The following is a 20,311-nucleotide window of genomic DNA, read 5'->3' on the forward strand; positions in this document are numbered from 1 at the left end:
GAAAGCAGAGCCTGGTTCTTCCGACCCACGGGCTACAGAGAGCCGCAGGGGCCCTGGCAGGGAGAAGAGAGAGCGCTGATTGCTGCTCGGAACAGACAGGGAGGCGGCGGGGAAGAGGCTGTAGCAACAATCTCACTGATTAGCGTCTCAATCTCTACGACACCTTGGAAACTTCAGAAAAAGAACAAAGCAGACTGGAAAAGAAAGAACAGACTTAGGCCCCAGAGGACTGACGGTGCCTGGGCCTGGTGCTGGGAACGTGAATGTCTCCTGGGACTTGGCTGCCAGACAGACAGGTGGCGGCACGTTGCAGGCTCGGCCGGAGTCTGCCAGGCTCACTGAGGTTGGGGCTGGGCTGGCTGGGCTGCTTTTGCAAGGGCCAAATTCAAGAGCACAAAGTTGTTCAAGAGAAAGGAACATCTCAGGACTCCAGACCAGCCCTAGACAGTCATGAGGTCATGGGCTTAATCAGGGGACTCAGTCTTCTGCTTGCATCTGCCCTGGGACCTGTGCGCTGGAGGGTCTCTAGGGCCACTTGCCCAGAGGGAGTGTGTGTTGGGACAGCAGGGGCTGTGGGCGGTGCCTCCTTGCTCTTCATGATGAGACGTGGCAGGACAGCACCGTATATTTGAGGTCACAGGCCACCATAGGTCATCTGGGAGGCAGGGCAATGCCACCGCTTGGGCCATTTCCAGAGACAGAAAAAGCAATCTTAAAGATAAGGGTGTTTGGCTTCCCTGGTGGCACAGTGGTTGAGAGTCTGCCTGCCGATGCAGGGGACACGGGTTCGTGCCCCGGTCCGGGAAGATCCCACATGCCGCGGAGCAGCTGGGCCCGTGAGCCATGGCCGCTGAGCCTGCGCGTCCGGAGCCTGTGCTCTGCAACGGGAGAGGCCACAACAGTGAGAGGCCCGCGTACCGCAAAAAAAATAAAAATAAAAATAAGGGTGTTTATGCTTAGGGCAGTCAGAATGTTTCTCGAAACATATGACAACATGTCACTGTAGAAGGAGCAAGAAGGAAGTCGGTTCCGGTTGGCACAGCTAGTTCGAGCGTTCCTCCCCCACCCCCGGCCTTGCGTTTTGCTGTCTGTAGATGAGGTTAGTTCTGAGCAGTGGTTTTCATGCTGCGCCTGGCGGAGCCCTGGGGGTTACAGAGCCTTCTCGGGAACTGTGGCATCCAGTCTTTAAGAGTCCAGATGATGGAAATGGGCTTGGGCAGTGGTGTGCTGATAATCACACTCTCCAGGGCGGAAAAAAAACAGCTCATTTGTAGCACCTGCTTATTTCTGTGGTGTAAACATTCTCGTTGTGGCTGCTTTCAAGCTGCCAATGGTTTAGTAACTCACTTTCACAACTCCTGAAAAGGTAGCAGTTGACACTAACAAGCTGGCTTTGGTTGCAAAAGAGCATTTACCACATAGTAGTTTTCACAACCCCTTTAACCTCCCTGGGCCTCCGCTTTTTCTTGTGTAAAATGGGGCAATAATCATTTCTGTCTAATGGGGTTGTAGAGGTTCTTGTAATATATGAAGCAGGCGGAAAGCATTCAGCATCATCCCCAGCACATAATCAGTTTTGTTATGGTTATTATTATTATTGTTATTTGTTTTACCCATTGGGCTTACACTCAAGATTTTGTTGGAAGAAAATGATCCAACTGCACCTGTGCTCCACCCCTGCTAACATCTTCTGGGACCCATCGCACAGCACGCACGCACACACACACAATCCTATTTCCTCAGCAGCCCTGGCGTCTCTGCTCCATTTTATTAAAGCAGAAAGCAGTGACAATTATTTTCATAATGAACTAGCTCTTCAAATTAATGCCAATTACGCTATGCAATCATGATTAAGATTATGCATTAATCAACGGTGCCAACCTACTTATTAGCCTCTTTAAATAATGATCATGAGGAATGTATGGGAAGGAAGAGAATAGAGAGGAGCCAGTTGAATGGGGGAGCTGCCTCGAAGCGGTGTGGGGTGCTCTTTCCAGAAGCCAAGACCCAAAGCAGCCTTTCTTCCATGGGGTGGAGCCTGAATTAGAACCCCAGCCCATCAGACACCAAGCTTCCAAAGGTCCCTGATCTATAGAGCCCCCTGCAAAAAAGAGAAAGGGGGCAAGAGGACCCAGAAGGGAGAGGGTAGAGGAACCCTCAAAGGTTTTTCAAAGGATGAGGTTCGGTGCTGCCCTTCCCTTCCTCCAAAAGAGCTGAAAGGTAAGTGTTGTTGATACTCTCCCTGAAGCAACGTCACCTCTATCTTAGGTCGGGTTCCCCAGCTGCAGAGCCTGAGTCAAGGATTCAGATACCTGGGGTCGATAACAGGGAAGAGTGCTCTTTAGGAAAACCCTGTCGGGGAGTGAGCAAAGCAGGATAGGGAAGGGGACAGGGATGGACCAAGATGCAGCCTTGGGTAAGATCTGGTCTTCGTCTGATGCAAGGTGGGGCTGTTGGGAGGGCCTGTGGAGCATACCTGCACCACAGAGTTATACCCACCCTAAGGCAAGGGGACCACCCTTTTAAGTCCCAGTATCATTCAGTCATTGGCTACACACTGCCCCAATGGGAAGAAGCGAGAATAGTTCTCTAGAGAGAAGGGCAGCCTGTGAATGGAACCAAGACTCAAACCCATGTCTGCTACATCCAGAACCCACTCTCTGAACCTCTGCACTGTATCTAAACATTTGCTGCCTGGGTGTCCCAATAAATTCAAATTTGGGGCATCATCTTGCCCTTAATGTTCAAGTAAAATGACCCATCCTTGCCTGTGTTTGGGGGATAGAGATGGGGGAACAACCTCTCCCCAGCAACATCTCTGAGATGCCCCAGGGCTTCTGGTTTCTCCTAATCACCTCTTGTTCCAACTTCCTTCTCTGCTGAATTTTCCATCCCCTCTCATCCCACCTCCTGCACCTCTTGTCCTCTTTCTACCCTGATTCACCCTATGCTGGACTCTGCCCACCTTCCTTCCCTGTCCCCAAAGAGCACAAGCTGGGGTAAGTTTTCTGTGACCAACTTTACCAAATGATGGGGCTCCTGTAAGGAGGGAGATGACAGCACACACAGATCAGGCTAACTGGGCACTAAGAACCAGACATCACTGTGTTAACATGGCCCTTCCTGCCGTGGCCTCACCCGCCTTTGGTCCTGGGCTATATTGTCCTCTTCTTTCTCTCTTTTTGGGCCCACTTCCTGTCTATTCCCTTTCTCCTGGGCCATTCTCTCCAATCCTCCCCACACAAAAATTCAACATCCCATCTTTGTTTCTTTTGCACAGCAATTCAGTACTATCATCGTCTTATCTTCTCCATCCAGGCCCTAAGGTGCTTTTCCCTCTGAGATAAAGGCTTCCCTTCCCCTGGAAGAGGTCATAGACTACAGCCCACTGGCCAAATCCAGCTCACCACCTGTTTTTGTAAATAAAACTTCATTGAAACATAGCCACATCCATTGTTTACATATGCTGCTTTCATGCTACAATGGAAGAGTCCATTAGACCTTCTGGCCCACAAAGCCCAAACTATTTACTATCGGCTCCTTTACAGAAAATGTTTGCCAACCCCTGCCCTAGAATGTAGAAGCTCAGAATTCGTTTTGTTTTTCTAAATAGCATTGTTTCACTCCTACTTTAATAACTGCCCTTTACTAAGTCCTCACCATGTCCCCTGCATTTAGCTACATTGTTTTCTTTCTTCCACGCAACAATCAACCCTTGGAAGTGTGTACCCCATTTTGCAGATGGAGAAACTGAGTCTCAGAGAGAGTAACTTCCTTCAGTGGGTAGAGCCAGGGTTTGGACTGGGGCCTGACTGTCTCTGGAACCTAAGGTGGGAACAGCTGATTACCATACATGCTGGTTATGGTCATCTATGGTCATCTGTTTATTGTCAGCTGAGTCCTCCTTAAGAGCAGGGCCCAGGACTGAGTTCTCTTATCCCAGCACCCAGTGACAAGTGGGCAGATACCAGTGGGTATTCATGGGACTGAATTGTGTATCCACCGGGCTTGGGTCTCAGTGGCTTGAGACCCCCTCTCTCTTCTCCTCCCCACCTGCCAAGGTCTGAGAGGCAAGCAAGGATGTGTGAAGCCCTAGGAAATGGCCCATTGTCCCATGACCTTTGATCCTCATTTGGGATGGGGCTCTCTAATGACTAGATTTCTCCCCAGCCTTTCTTGGAAGAATTTTTTTTGATGTTTACATGTTAAAATGTTAAAAATAATACTCATTCATTGTAAATAATATGGAAAAATCAAGAAACTACAAAGAGCAACATTAAAAGTATCCATAAACCTCTTCTTCCCAGAGAAACTCACTGGTACCATGGTATAAATCCTTCCAGTCTTTTTTCTGTAAATATAGTTATGTGCTTTTTATTTGATAAATAGGTTTCATACTGTAATATTATTTTGTTGCCTTTGGGGGTGGGCAGGATGAGCATTTCCTGTACCATTAAGTATGTTTTAAGAGCGTTTTTTAAAAGCTTTTCTCCTTATTACCAAAGCTCCGTGCAGAACATTTGCGGGGGAAAGCACTAAGCAAAAGCAATCCATTATCTTTTTACTTTATAGAAAGAACCTCTGTTAACATTTTGGTGTACGCCCTTCTGGTATGTCCTTTTTGATTTTAATTGGAATTGCATTAAATTTGTAAATTAATTTGAGGAGAGCTGACATCTTTACAATATTGAGCCTTCCCTTCCAGGAGAAAGTTATGTCTCTCCATTTATTCAAGTCTTCTTTTATGTCCCCCAGTAAAGGTTTGTAGTTTTCTTGATAAAGGAATAGCACATTTATTGTAAAGTATCTTATTCTTTTGTTGTTGCTTTTGTGAATAGGGTCTCTTTTTCCCCTTGCAATTCCTCACTGTTTATTGCTGATTTATAGGAAGGCTGTACATTTTTCTATATATGTTTTATAGGCTGGTCCCCTGATGAGCTTCCTGTTTACTTTCTACTAGGTTTTGATATGATTCTCTTGAGTTTTTAAGAGAATGGTAATAAGCATGTGCAAATAATGTGTCTTTTCTCTGACTGCATGGCCACGATTTGTTATTTTTGCCTTATATACTATGATTTTAAAGACTGTTTTATTATGGAGGACGTCTGTCACATATACTTAGGGAGAATGGTATAATGAATCCCTGTGTACCCACCACCTGGCCCCAGCAATCAGCGACCCATGGCCTTTCCTGTCCTATCTGCATTCCCTTCACATCCACCCCTCCCATATTATTCTGAAGCAAATCCCGGACACCATATCCTGCCATCCAACACCCTGACTGTTAATGCCTGCTAGTTGTTCTGCCATATGGATGGGTTTTAATATATTGAGTAATCTGCTTTTGAACATCAAGTTGTTTCTATTTTTTTCAATATTATTTCAAGATACTATTTCAAGAATATCCTTATACATAAATGTTTATGTTACTGTAACTTTTTCTAAATTTGTATCCATAGAAATGGGATTACTGGATCTTATGGTATTTTGATCCCTTATTTTCCTTTAAACACATACACACAATCCCATGATGGCTTTTCTGATTAGAAATATAACACATGTTCCCTGCAGAACTTTTTGAAAATACAGAAAAAGCACAAAGAAGGGAATTCAAATCACCCGTAATCCTCCCACTCAGAGAGACCCCCTCTTAACATTTGGGGCTGCAGTCTGCTCGTCGTTTTACAGATGTGCTCAGCATGTTTCTGCATCCCCACACAGACTCACATGCATGCACTCTATGTGTTACAAACCGTAAGCCTGCTGGAATACCCACGGGGGTGGGAGGGCAGCAGATTTATTTGTTTACTTTTTAAAATATTCACTGTTTTTTTTTAAAAATTTAAAACAATTGAACAACCCGGATACCCATCAACTGGTGGTGAACGGGTAAATAAAATGTGGTACATCCGTAGAAAGTAATACTATTTAACCATAAAAAGAAATGATGTACTGATACGTGCTACAACATAGATGAGCCTCAGAAGTGTTATGCTCAGTGAAAGAAACCAGATGCAGAAGACCACACACTGCATGATTCCATTTAAATGAAATGCCTGGAAAAGACAAATCTCTAGAAACAGAAAGTAAATGAGTGGTTGCCTGAGGCTGGAGGATAGGGGGTGAAAACAATGATTGACTGTAAGTGGGCACCAGGGATCTTATTGGGGTGATGGAAATGTTCAGTAGCTGGATTGTGGTGATGGTCACACAATTTAGTAAATTTGCTAAAAATCATTGTACACTTAAAACAGTGAATTTTGTGAAATTTCTTCATGTAAATAATACCACAATTAAGTTGATTTTTTTTTAAGAATAGAGGTTTATTTTGGGAAAATAAGCAGAAAGAACAAAATAAGAAATCTATTACATAGGACTGTACACTTGTGTTGTTTTGAAATGCCTCCTCTTGTCAATGATATGAATCCCTCCTCATCTTCCTTCTATTCTTCCTCTTCTAACGTGGGGTCACACTGCATCTCCTGCTTTACAACTTTTGTTTTTCACTTAAAAATATATAATGGGGCTTCCCTCGTGGCGCAGTGGTTGAGAGTCCGCCTGCCGATGCAGGGGACACGGGTTCGTGCCCTGGTCCGGGAGGATCCCACATGCCGCGGAGCGGCTGGGCCTGTGGGCCATGGCCGCTGAGCCTGCACGTCCGGAGCCTGTGCTCCGCAACGGGAGAGGCCACAACAGTGAGAGGCCCGCGTACCGCAAAAAAAAAAAAAAAAAAAAAAAAAATGTATATATATATATATATATATATATATATATATATATATCATGGATACTTCCCGATCATTACATGTTTGCTATTATATGGGAATATATAACAAATTGCCAATTGCCATTTATTTACTGTTTCTCTGGTGTTGAGCATCTCTAGATCTGCCTCCTCACACATGATCTGCGTGCCCATCGTTGGAATCAGTTCCTAGAAACCAGAGATATGAGTTCAATATGTGAGCATTTTTAAGGCTTTTGATACATTTCTAATGGCCATCAAGGAAGGAGGGTGTACCGGTTCCCACTTTTACCAACAGTTAAGCAAATGATTGTTTCCAAACACCCTCGGCAAAGCTGGGACAGGCAAAAATGGTATTTCACTGTTGGTTTAAATTGAGTTTATTTGACTATAAGAGTGGATGCATATTTCTTCATATGTGTTAATAACTCCTTTGTATTCTTTTTTTTTCTTTTGTGAAATGCCCATCCTTGCCCTTTGTACATTTTTGTATTGGAGGATTTGTCTTTTTTAAGGGTTTTAAGTGCTTTTTATAAAATAAGAACATCAACCTTTATACTGCCATATATGTTACCTATATTATTTCCCGGTTTGTTGTTTGCTATTTAATTCTGTTTATGAAAATTTTGAAATCTACACATTTTGTATTATTTCTGTGGAGTTATAAATCTTTCTCCTATGGTTTCTGACTATTGGAATGCCTAGGAAGGCCTCCTCCACCTCAATATTGTAAAATATTCACCTATATTGTCTTTTTAGGTAGTTTAGTAGAGTTATTTGCCCCCCTTCCTTCCCTCACTTTCTTGCTATTTAATCTTTGCTCCATCTGGAACTTTTTTTTTTTTCTTTTGATATATAGCTTAAGATTGGAATCTAAATTAAATTTCTCCCAAATAATTGAATAATTGTCTCAGCACAATTAATGAATAATTCATCTTCTACCTTCTGATTGGAAATAGCCATCTTTATCATGTCTTAAATACTTATCTCTACTTGAATCTTTTTCTGGGGGCTTTTATCTCGTTCCATTGGCCTGTGTTCTCATATACCATTAGGACATGGTTTTAATTATTTTGGCTTTATGATATATTTTAAATCTGGCAGTGCAAGCCATCTCTCATCTCTTTTTAGGCTGTCTCCTGTTTAATCTTCCAGATGTATTTTAGAGTCATTTTGTCAAGTTAAAAAATATATATACACACACACACACACACACACACACACACACACACACATATTCTTCTATGATTCTGACTGGAATTATTTGGAGAAAAACTGACACCTCTACCCTCGACCCTACCTACCCAGGAACATGACATGCCTCCTCGTTTAAATCTATTTTTATGTCTCTCACTTAAGGTTTTTTTGTCATTTTTAATATTGGAGTTGGTTCATGATTAGTTATTTACTATTTTGTTGATATTGTAAAGGAAATCCTTTTGCCATTAAGTTTTTACTTGTTGTTGCTGATTTAAAGAAACACTTAATTTGTGCTAACTGGTCATTGAACTTGAGTCTCCTACTAGTTCTTACTAGTTTTCATGTTTAGGGATTATTATAAGAGATTTTAGGAAGGCACTTATATCACTGGCAAATAAGAATTTTTTTCTTTCCAAGGGATGTGCCTCTAAATTCTTTTTCCTTCTTATTTCATTGGTTAATGGTGTGGTGTGACTCTACACACCTCCTCTTTTTTTTTTCCTTTAATGAGAATGCCTCTAGTGTTTCACCATTAGTGATATTAAAGGCCAATTTGAGCTGAAGACGCTTCAAGGAAGTATCTCTTCTAGAGCTAGATTATTAAGCATTCTTTTTTTTTAACATCTTTATTGGAGTATAATTGCTTTACAATGGTGTGTTAGTTTCTGCTGTATAACAAAGTGAATCAGCTATACGTACACATATATCCCCATATCCCCTCACTCTTGTGTCTCCCTCCCACCCTCCCTATCCCACCCCTCTAGGTGATCACATAGCACCGAGCTCATCTCCCTGTGCTATGTGGCTGCTTCCCACTAGCCATCTATTTTACGTTTGGTAGTGTATATATGTCCATGCCACTCTCTCACTTCGTCCCAGCTTACCCTTCCCCCTCCCCATGTCCTCAAGTCCATTCTCTACGTCTGCGTCTGTATTCCTGTCCTGCCCCTAGGTTCTTCAGAACCTTTTTTTTTTTTTTTTTTAGATTCCATATATATGTGTTAGCATATGGTATTTGTTTTTCTCTTTCTGACTTACTTCACTCTGTATGACAGACCCTGGGTCCATCCACCTCACTACAAAAGACTCAATTTCGTTTCTTTTTATGGCTGAGTGATATTCCACTGTATATATGTGCCCCATCTTCTTTATCCATTCATCCGATGATGGACACTTAGGTTGTTTCCACCTCCTGGCTATTGTAAATAGAGCTGCAATGAACATTGTGGTACATGACTCTTTTTGAATTATGGTTTTCTCAGGGTATATGCCCAGTAGTGGGATTGCTGGGTCTTATGGTAGTCCTATTTTTAGTTTTTTAAGGAACCTCCATACTGTTCTCCATAGTGGCTGTATCAATTTACATTCCCACCAAATTTTATCAAATGCCTTCCTGTATTTTGTGAGTTGATCATATCTTTTTCCCTTTGAACTGTTGATGTGATGGAATGATATTCATAGATGTCTTTATATTGAACCACACTTATACTCCTGGGATACAATTCTGTGGTCATGGCATGTTATCCTTGTAATAATATTCTGGTAGATTCTACTTGCCAGCACTGTATTGAGAATTTCATAGCAATATTCATAAGTTGGTCATTTTATTTGGGCTCTGTTTGTCAGTCTCTGTTATTAGGAATTTGCTAGCTGAGTGAAATGAACTCGGAGGATTTTCATATTTCTTACGCTCCAACACAATTTCTACGTATGGGAGTAATCTGGCATATTATTGAACATTTGGAGGAGGAATCTTGCCCATAATACCGTCTGAACCAAGCGTCTTTCTTGGCAGCCCTCCTCCTTCCCCAGCACACACAATTGTACCCATCTCTCGCAGGAGGAATCTTTGAGTATGCAGACGGCCCCAACGCCCAGATCATGAATGCCGAGGAGCACGCCTTTCGATTTTCTGCCAACATCATCAACAGAAACAGGACACTGCTGCCCAACACAACCTTGACCTACGACATCCAGAGGATTCACTTCCACGACAGCTTCGAGGCCACCAAGAAGGGTGAGTGGGCCGCCCCCACTGCTCTTTCTGGCCTTGGGAGGGATAAGGCTGTGTTTGCTGTCCAAGGTCCTTAAAATGTGCCAAAGCTCTGGCTGGGTTTGGGGCCTAGAGCCTTTTCTGCGTGGTTTCAGGACCGGCCTCTGGCGCGGTTCGCTTAGGCCGTGTCATCTCTCAGGAGCGGCAGTTTGTCCATCAGGAGTTTCCAGGCCACAGGCAAAGGCCATGAGGGAATGAGGGGGCCTCGGGAAGGGGTAGGCTATGAGAGGTGGGCCCCTGAGATGGGTAAGGAGGCCAGCCCAGGTCTCCAAATCCTCTGAACCAAAGCCAGCACTTTCAAACTTAGTTTGTCTTTCATTGAAATCCTGCCCAGGATATCAGTATTTAAAATATATATAAAACAGATTATGTAGAAGTTCAAATATGCAACACTTACTTGCCATAAAAAGACTTACTAGAAACAAAAACAGCTGCTGCTATGGGTACAACAATTTGACCCCAGCTGTGGATGGCACTTGAAGTCTGACATTGGCCTCAGCATTCAGTACGTTTCCATATTTTTTTTTTGGCTGCATAATAACAAGAAAACCATAATTCACAAAAATAATTGTAGTAAATCCAATCATAGTTTTCCCCATATCTGAATTTTAAGAAATCAAAAATAAAATATTGGGCTGTGTTCTTTCGCATTAGTGACACATTTACAATAAACTCCAATGACTGCACAGAAAGGACTGAAGAACTTTATTCTAAGATCCTCACTAAAAAAAACAAGGTAACTTGTCGATACCTGAATGAGCTAGCAGGTTCCAATGTGGCATATAGCACATTTGAGTATACCAGTATGCCCTTTTTTTGCTGTCTTTAAAAATATCATTCATATATATGTGTAATTAGAATTTAACTTAAAGTCTTAGATAACTCTGGAAATAACTTCCATAGAACCCTAGAGTTCCATGGAACTCTATTAAAAAAAACCCTCAGACCTAAGGAGTCTCATTCCCAGGGTCATCCTTCCTATCGTATGCTATCATAGCCCCTTGCTTCTCTTCTTCAAGGCCCTTATCACAATTTGTAATTAAATAATTGTGTGTATTTAATATCTTTCTCCTCCTCTCCAACACAGCTGAGAGGAAGGCTCCTTCTTCTTAACTGATATAGCCCTGGCACCTAAAAGACTGGTCTATATTGTGTTCAATGAAATGACCATTGAATGAATCAATGAATGAGTAGTGTGAGAACGGGGCATGAGGGGCTGAGCATCATTGCCCAGAATCCTTGTCAGCTGAGCTGACAGCATTATCCATGCATCTCGGGGAGACAGGCCCATCCACAAGATGCCCTTGGTCTTTCTAAGGAGTTCCCAGTGGCTAATCAAGGTGTCCTGGGCTCTCAGGTACAGACCTGCCAAGGTGCTGCCTGCTGCCATCTCTGTTTCCCAAAACCCCATTGCGGGTAAACACCTCAGTATAGAAAGGCAGAGTAGCACGGGCTTGGAGCCAGACATCCTGGAACTGCACCCTGTCCATTCTGATATTAGTTGTGTGACCTTGCACAAAACACCCAGTGCCTCAGCTTTTTTTTCGTCTACAAAATAGGCACCTCTGTGAAGTGCTTAGGACAGTACCTGGCACATATGAAGTACCATTGGCCTTGTTCTTATTACATTGGCTGCCTTGCTCTCCACTCCCTGAGCCATCATCAGGTCAGGGGCCTCACACCTTCAGGCGCTCTCCCACTGCCGTTGCCTGCCTCGCCCGCCCTGCTTCTCCTTGCATGGTGTGCTGAAGGTCGAGGGTTTCCTGGCGTTGAACACAGCTGTCACTGACATTTTAGAGGCCACTGCCTCAGGGCCAAGCTGCACACAGACTAGAGGCACCCCACCCTGTTAGCCTTGTAGAGTGGTCCTTCACCCACCACTCCATCCCTCCTCTCCCCGTGCTGACGTGCACTCCTCCCTGCCCACATCCTCCACATCCTCCTAGCTCTTTGCCAACATGCACTGCGGCCAGCACCGTGTGGTCAGGTCTCCATCTCCCTGCTGAGAGTCCATGCTGGCACCCTCTGCCCAGCCTTGTCCAGCTAGAAAATGACTGACCTCAATCAAAAATCACTGCTCAGTGAAAAGGTCAAGACACAGAACAAATGCCCGGAGACGGAACAGAGAGGCCCGCATGGACACCACCCCCCTAAGGGCTGGGTTGTGTCTTCTGTCCCTTTTGTCTAAAATTCACTAAAGGAATAGATGACTCTTGAGTGGTGCACGTGCCACTCAGCACAGGGACCTTCCCCGGCGGTGAGCCCGGGACAGGGCTTCAGAGCCTGCTGAGGCACTTCCTCCAGCAGGGGCTCACAATCCCACGCTATGTGGAGTTGCCTGGCGGTGGCTGAGGAGACTCGAGACGGAAACACTCAGCTCTGGAAGTCCAGCCAGATGGGTCCAAGTGACCAAAGCCACAGCCCCTCCCCATCCTACAGCAGGTCACGTGCCTTGTTTGTTGGAGGGCCTACCTAGTCCAGCACTGACGTGACCCTCCAGACACATCTGTGCCACTGGCTCCCTCAGTCTCTGGGTTCTAGCCATCCCTGCCATCCTCAGGTGCCATGCTTCCTCCCACCTCAGGGCTTTTGCACATGCTGTTCCCTCTGCTTATAATCCCCTTTCCCCATCCCACCTCTTTGACTAAGGAACTCCTCCTCTCAGCCTTCTGGTCCTCAGGGGAGCCCTCCGCAAGTCTCTGGACAAGGTCAGGTCTCCCTGCTTCCATCTTATAACACCCTGGACCTTTTTTTCACATCCCTGACCCCTGGTGGTGTGGGTGTGGGTGTGGGTGTGTGGGTATAATTATGTGATTATCGTCCATCTGTTCCGCTAGATTGCACGTCCCTTTGCCTCCTCACTACCGTACTGTAGAATCACGGTTCTGACTGCTGGTGCCATATACCAGTTTTGCCTGTTTTGGAACTTTACATGAGTAGAATACCAATGTGTACTTTTTGAGTCTTGCTTCTTTCACCCTACAGTAGATCTGTGAGATTCATCTGTATTGTTGAATGTAACAGTAGTCTCTTGTTCTTCATTGTCGTGTAGTGTTCCATTATATGAATAGACCACAGTTTTTAAAAATCAAATTTACTGTTGAGTATTTGAGTTGTTTCCATTTAAGTCCACAGAGTAGTTCTGCTATGAACATTCTCATCGATGTCTTTTGGCGCACAAACGCACACGTTTTTCGTTGGATACATACCCAGGAGTGGAAATGTGAGGTCATCCAATGTGCATATGTTCAGCCTAACAGTTTTCCAAAGTTGCTGTACCAGTTGGCACTCCCCCCAGTAATGCAAGACAGTAGTAGTTGCTCCACATCATTGCTAACTCGTGGTAAAGTCCGTTTTATTTTCGGTGGTTTATGTGGTGGATGTCTCACTGTGGTTTTATTTTGTATTTCCCTGATGACCAGAGATATTGAGCGTCTTTTCAGATACTAAGAGATCATTTGGAGCTTCCCTTTCTTGGAGGGCCTTTTGGAGGCTTTCAACCACTTTTGAAAATTGAGTTGCTTGTCATTTTCATATTGATTTGTATGAGTCTTTTATGTATTCTGGATATGTGTCCTTTGCTGGATATACATATTGCATATATCTTTTACAGATGAGCATGCCTTTTCACTCTCTTGGTAGTATCTTTTGAGGAGCAAACTTTTTCATTTAAAGGAGTCCAATTTATCAATATTTTCCATTATGACTAATGCCTTTTGTGTTCTGTTTTTGTCTATCCTAAGGTCATGAAGATATTCTCCTATGTTCTCTTCTGGAAGCTCTATTGTTTTATCTTTCATAGTTAACTCTATGATCTATCTCAAATTGATTTTGTGGGTCGGGTGGGAGGTAGGAGGTGAGGCTTATTTTTTCTACACAATGCTGGTGGGAATGAAAACTGGTTCAACTTCTCAGGATAACTGTTTGGAAGTATCTACTAAAGTGAAATGTATGTCTGGAAGGTTGTCCCTAGCCACTTTCTTGATAATAGCCAAAAGTTGGAAATAAATGAAAGGTCCATCAACAGAAGAATGGATAGGTGGGGGGTACAGTTATACAATGGAATTGAATCAGCAATAAAAACAGAACCAGCTCTTGCTATGCACACCATCACAGATGAGGCTCACAGACATATTTTTGAGTGAATAAACAGTGATCATCTCTGGAAGAGGGATATGAACTGGAAAGGGGAAGGCAGAACCTTCTTAGGTGTTGGAAATGCGCTATGTTTTGATCTAAGCAGTAGTTGCATGAGTTCAGTTATATGTAAAAATTCATAAAATTCTGTGCTTCAAATCAGTGCACTTTACTGAATTGTATTATATCTCAATAAAAAAATGTAAGTGGCTCCTCTCTACTGTCACTCTCCCTTAATGTCCTTTTGATAATATACCTAAGACAGACCCCTGCTGTGGTTAGAAGCACCCCTGTCTGACCCTGGAGGCATTTCTGCTGTTGGATTATGCTGCCCATTGGGGACCCTCCATCCCTCGGGGAACCCCATGTTCTGTGATCTTTATTTTTTCTTTCGATCTTTGGTTTTTAAAAATGTATTCCTCGGGAGCATCATTAGGACTCTTCCAGAGGGGTGAACTTGGGCCTCATTCTAATTAACCCATTGATAATTCATTTTCCCTAGGCAGAGGTTCTCATCACAGCTGGATCCAGCCACCTTGGGCCACGTGGGTTGAGGGGATGCAGAGGCACGGAGCCTGACACCACCTGCCCTGCCAGCTCTGGTTGAATTAGTCCTTTCCTCCACATGAGGCCCAGGAGGCCTTTCCCCATTAAGAGGGACTTTCACTTATTGTCTTTAGTTTTAAATGTTTTGTGGAAAATTAAAAGATCGGTGACTGCCAGGCAGTGCCTGAGCCAACAACCCAGAGAACATCTGTGTTTTCTTCCAAGCCTGACCGGAGTGGGGCTGGAATCGACCCAGCCCTCCCCAGGCTCCTCTGCCTCCATTTATTCTCTGGGCTGCTCAATTCCTTTTAAGACACAAATTGATCGGGATAATTTTTGCTATAACTACAATTGCCATGCAAAGGGGGTGCGGGGGGGGGGGAGCTGCATTCAGGCTGTAGACTCCGGCAATGACTGTGAACCACTGAGTTACTATAAAATGACCAGAAAATGGATTCAAAACTGAAGCCACAAATAATGTAATTACCGCTGTGTGTGCTCAGGGCTGCCAGAACAAGAGTTGGCTGCTGCCCTGGAAACATCTGGAGATAAAGCTGTTGTGGCGGCTGCTGCTCTAACCCTACCCTGGTCCCTTTGGGGCAGCAGTGTTCTTCCAGGCTGGAAGCTCCTCAGAGGGTGGAAGGAACACGGGAGGGATAGGAAAAGGGATGTGGAGAGAGGCCATGGAGAAGAAATAGGTGAAGGGCAGGACTGATGCCTCCTGCCGCCCAGCCGTGAGATCTAATCATTGCATCTCTGGGAGAATTGAAACCTAGTGTGGTCTTTATGATCATATCCCACTGTCGTGACCACTATCAAAACCAATGCAGTATCACCACAGTTACTGTTATCGCTGTCAGCCATGGTGTCACCTCCGCTCTTCACATCGACACCGCCGTCATCACCCCTGCTATCATCATCAGGGTCACTGCGGTGACAGCGACGTCTTCATCATCACCAAGCTCGTCAGTACCAGCGTCATCACCACCGTTCCTGCTACCCTCATCCCTGTTACAGCCACGGCATTAACCTCACCATGACCAGTCCCACCAACACCATCAAAATTGTTATCAACCCCATTCACATCCCTGCCAACATCACCATCACTGTCATGGCATCAGCATTTCATCGTCCCCTCTCATCACCACCGACGTCATCACCACCTTTCCTGTTATCACCATCCACGTTGTTATCACCTCCTCTTCATCAGCACTTACATCGCCGTCATCGTTCCTACCGTCACCATCACCGTTACTGTCGTGGCATTGACATGTTTATCATCATGAGTCCCCTCATCACCGTCCCACCATTGTTGTAACGTCATCACTTTCCACCCTCACCAGTGCCATCACCATGCCTCACAGTATGGTCTTCACCATCACGGCCGTCACAGCTATCATTACAGTCACCTTTATCATCACGTCACAATCGACGTCAGAATCAAAATCACTTCCTTCAGGATCCCTCTCACAGTCCTCTGCATCGTTGTAATTTGTGGTGGGTCCGCTCTCAGTCAAACAGGATCCCCAGACCTTGGGCCTGGGCAGCGGGCATGACCTAAGCAGCTGGGCTGGGTGAGGATGGAGGTGGCAGGGCAGCATTCGTCTGCCTGCTTCAGGGTATGGATCGAAGCAGGAAATGCAAAAGACAGGTTCTTGGAGGGGGTAGTGGGAGGGAATGAGATGCAGAAGTTATTCAACCAAGTCATCAATCAGAAGGTCCTAGAAGGAAAAGAAGAAGAGTAGAGACAGTAGATAGTAGACTGGAAACCAGGGACATCAGAGGACCGCTAGGAGGTTCAAAACAGAAAGAGGAGGTAGAGCATGAGAGGCACCTACAGATTTCACAGGGTGCTTACATCTTCAGGTTTGGGCAAGAGGGAGTGACCAGGCCTGGATGGCTGTCCTGCACTATCGTCTTCTCTTCCATATTGGTGTCCAGTCTCTAGGGCTACAAAATGCTCAGGGAGCACTTGCTCATAAGGGGACGAGTGGCCAGAGAGACATTCAGCAAACCCAGAGAGAAGAAGAAGAGCATGAATGGGCAGTGAGACTATAGGTCAGGGCATGGCCTCCTTGGGGCACGGGCCCTGAAAAGGAGAACTGTCCCCAAATTGGACCATTTACCAACAAACCTAGGGCTCCAATTTTGGGAGCATTTATTATCTCTGGGGTTTATGTCACACACATTCACACAGAGTGCTGCCCGAGGTTTATTCACTCTAGGGTGACAATAGCAGGGACGAAACAGTGCTTCCCAGACTTGATCTCCAGTCCCACCACTGTAGGAGCACCAGGAAGGCACCATGTGCCCTATTGTATGTCCTCTCTTGCACTTGGCATTGGCCATGAGGAATCCTGGTCACCCAGGAGATGCCCTCTGTGCTGGGCCTGCTTCCTTCCATACATGGCTGTGCTGTCCCGTGTTCCAGGTGCTTCCATCAGACCCCTGGCAGTAACTAGCCTACCCCCCAGAGTGCTCTGTCACCCAGACCATAGTGGCATTCTCTGATGTTCTTGGGGGAAGTACAAATTTCAGGAGAAATAACTAAATTATACAATATCTCCTATTCCTAGGAGGCAGTAAGGGAGGAGAAGTGGATATCAGTGGAGAGGAAAAATACCCTGAAGACCATACATTATGACCAATTCAAACCACCCTGTATCTTTGGATCCCTTAGCCCAGGCAACAGGGGCTCTTTCCCAGGGCCTGTGCTTTGGAGGGGCTGCCCTTACCCTCCCCTGGTTGATGTCGCCTCTGAGTACAAGGGGTCATTCAGACCAAGGGGACTTGCCCACCAGGAGCCTGTGCCCTGCCCTTCTAGTCTTTGCTCCAAGTATCTAGAACCCTGAATTGCCTGCCCACTTGGCTCTGTGCCCATCTCTAGGCCTGCACGAGCCTCTGCCCTGGCCTGTCCTCTGGAGGGAGAACCACACACCCATGGTCACAGTCCTAGGCCCTATGTAGGGGTGACCAAGAGACAGCTGTTTGCAAGGAGTGTGGACAGAGCTTGGACATAAGAAGTGGGGTGTCCACATCCAAAGTTCAAGGCCCTTTATGGTTCAGGGTGGAACCAATGGTCAAAGAGGAGGGGGCAGTGTAGAGGCTGGTGCCTTGTCTCCCCACATCACTGAGTAGGAGAAGTCTCCATTCTCACCTGATTTACAGGTTGTTAGGAAGACATATTTGCCAAGGTAGGAGAAAAGCACATGTTTTATATAACAGTTTGTTAGCTTGACTTAAATATTTAGCCACTTGGTATGTGGGCCTCTCTTTGTTCTTTGGCCCTGGGCCTTGCAAATCTTAGGGGTGAGCCTGAGCCCAGTAGGTCATTCCCAGAGGTTCTTGAGGCAGCCAGGATGTGTCTGAATCCACTGTGTGTCCATGTCTTGCCTCCTCCTACATGCATCATATGTTCATACGTGTGCACATAGTGTCATTCCCATGGCCACAGGCTGGTGGGTGTACTGATGCTCCACTGATGGCTGCAAGGGACAGAAAGCCGAACCCTAACTTGCTTAAGCGAAAAGAGAATGTATTGGTCCATGTAACCAAAGTCCAGGGTTCCACTTGATTGTCGGTCTCACATTTCTTTCTCTCTCTTAGCTCTTCTGTCCCCCACACTGACTCTACTCACAGACAAGCACTGTGCTTTTTCTGTGAGCACAGAGGGCCATTCCACCTCCACATCTTACCTCCTCCCAGGTCCAGTTAGAGCAGGAAGTTCCCCCTTTTCAGTGGGAGGTCTCGTGCCATCCCATCGGCTCCAACTGGTCACATGACCATCCTCCAAACCAATGTCTGTGGCCTGGGGGCAGTGAGTGAGCAGTCGGCTGGGGTCTGGGTCCCTAGCACTACCCCTCCGGGATTGGAAGTGGGAAAGGCAGTGGAGCCCAAAGGAAAACTAGAGACAGTTGCCAGAGAAAGGGCAGTGGCTCCTGGGGAGCCCCTGACTGCCCCTGAGAGGTCCCACTTTATGGATCTTTTAGACACAATCCCTGTAAGCCTATGCCCCGCTCTGAGGCCCAGCTGCCCTCGTTTCTGCTCATTTCATGCTCTGCCGTGACCGCTGATGCCTGCCCTTCCCAGAAGCATCTGCAGTCTGACCTGCCTGAGTCCTTGGGCCTCCCCCAGGAATGTGAGCTGTTTGAAGGCAGGGATTCGGCATCCATTCACTCAGCACCTACTCAGACCAGATTTAAGCACTGTTGAAACAGCAATAAACAGCACAGATCAAGCCCTTGCCTCTCTGGAGCTTACCACACTCTAGTGGGAGGAGAAAGTCAACAAATGAACAAGACTTCAGTGGTCATTTAATAGATAAAGAAACAAAGCAGGTGTGGGTTTTCGGGAGTGTGTCTTTTTTTTTTAAATTGAAGTATAGTTGTGTTAGATTCAGGTGTAGAGCAAAGTGATTCTGTTATGCACACACTCACACACACATATACACATACATATAAACCATTGAGTATAGTTCCCTGTGCTGTGCAGTAGGTCCTTGTTGGTTATCTATGTTATATTAGTAGAGTATATCTGTTAATCCCAAATTCCTAATTTATCCCTCCCCCTCTTTCCCCTTTGGCAACCATAAGTTTGTTTTCTATGTCTGTGGGTCTGTTTCTGTTTTGTAAATAAGTTCGTTTGTATCATTTTTTTAGATTCCACATATAAGCGATATCACGTGATATTTGTCTTTCTCTGTCCGACTTCACTTAGTATGATAATCTCTAGGTCCATCCATGTTGCTGCAAATGGCATTATTTCATTTTTTATGGCTGAGTAATGTTCCATAGTGTGTGTGTGTGTGTGTGTGTGTGTGTGTATGCCACATCTTCTTTATCCATTCATCTGTCGATGGACATCCAGGTTGTGTCCATGTTTTGACTATTGTAAATAGTGCTGTAATGAACAATAGGGTGTATGTATCTTTTCGAATTAGAGTATTCTCTGGATATATGCCCAGGAGTGGGATTGATGGATTATATGGTAGGTCTATTTTTAGCTTTTTAAGGAACCTCCATACTGTTCTCCATAGTGGCTGTACCAACTTATATTCCCACCAACGGTGTATACTCATTATCTCATTCAACTTCCCTATGATTCTCTAAGGTGGGGGCTATTACAACCCCAGTTTCCAGATGAGGAAGCTGAGATTCAGAGAGCTCACCAGTCGCCCACCTCAGAGGGGTTTTCAAGATCACTGCTCCCCTGCCCCCAATGCCCAGATGCCTGATGAGACAGCACTGACCCCTGTACCATCCCTCCCTCCCTCTTTCTGTTGCAGCCTGTGACCAGCTGGCACTGGGGGTGGTGGCGATCTTTGGGCCATCCCAGGGCTCCTGCACCAATGCCGTCCAGTCCATCTGCAACGCGCTAGAGGTGCCCCACATCCAGCTGCGCTGGAAGCACCACCCACTGGACAACAAAGACACCTTCTATGTGAACCTGTACCCGGACTACGCCTCTCTCAGCCATGCCATCCTCGACCTGGTCCAGTACCTCAAGTGGCGGTCGGCCACCGTGGTCTATGACGACAGCACAGGTGGGTAGCCAGGCCTGGCTGGGCCAAGGGCAGGAGATGAGGGTGGCAGAGCCCCAGGATCGGGATCTTTGCTGCTCGCTCAACTCAG

The 20,311-nt window shown here is 45.5% G+C and overlaps 1 protein-coding gene across 2 annotated transcripts in view; it reads left to right on the forward strand.

Annotated features, from left to right (window-relative positions):
• GRIK3 (glutamate ionotropic receptor kainate type subunit 3) overlaps nt 1–20,311 on the forward strand; it is a 230,863-nt gene that overhangs the window by 131,953 nt on the left and 78,599 nt on the right. For both annotated transcript variants that reach the window (XM_029228964.1, XM_029228965.1), the window contains exons 2-3: nt 9,786–9,962; nt 19,966–20,223. In XM_029228964.1, coding sequence (XP_029084797.1) covers nt 9,786–9,962; nt 19,966–20,223 — 435 coding nt within the window. The remainder of the gene's footprint in view (nt 1–9,785; nt 9,963–19,965; nt 20,224–20,311) is intronic.

This window comes from Monodon monoceros, unplaced genomic scaffold (assembly GCF_005190385.1).
Source record: "Monodon monoceros isolate NGI ecotype Baffin Bay Population unplaced genomic scaffold, NGI_Narwhal_1 Super_Scaffold_18, whole genome shotgun sequence".
NCBI lineage: Eukaryota > Metazoa > Chordata > Mammalia > Artiodactyla > Monodontidae > Monodon > Monodon monoceros.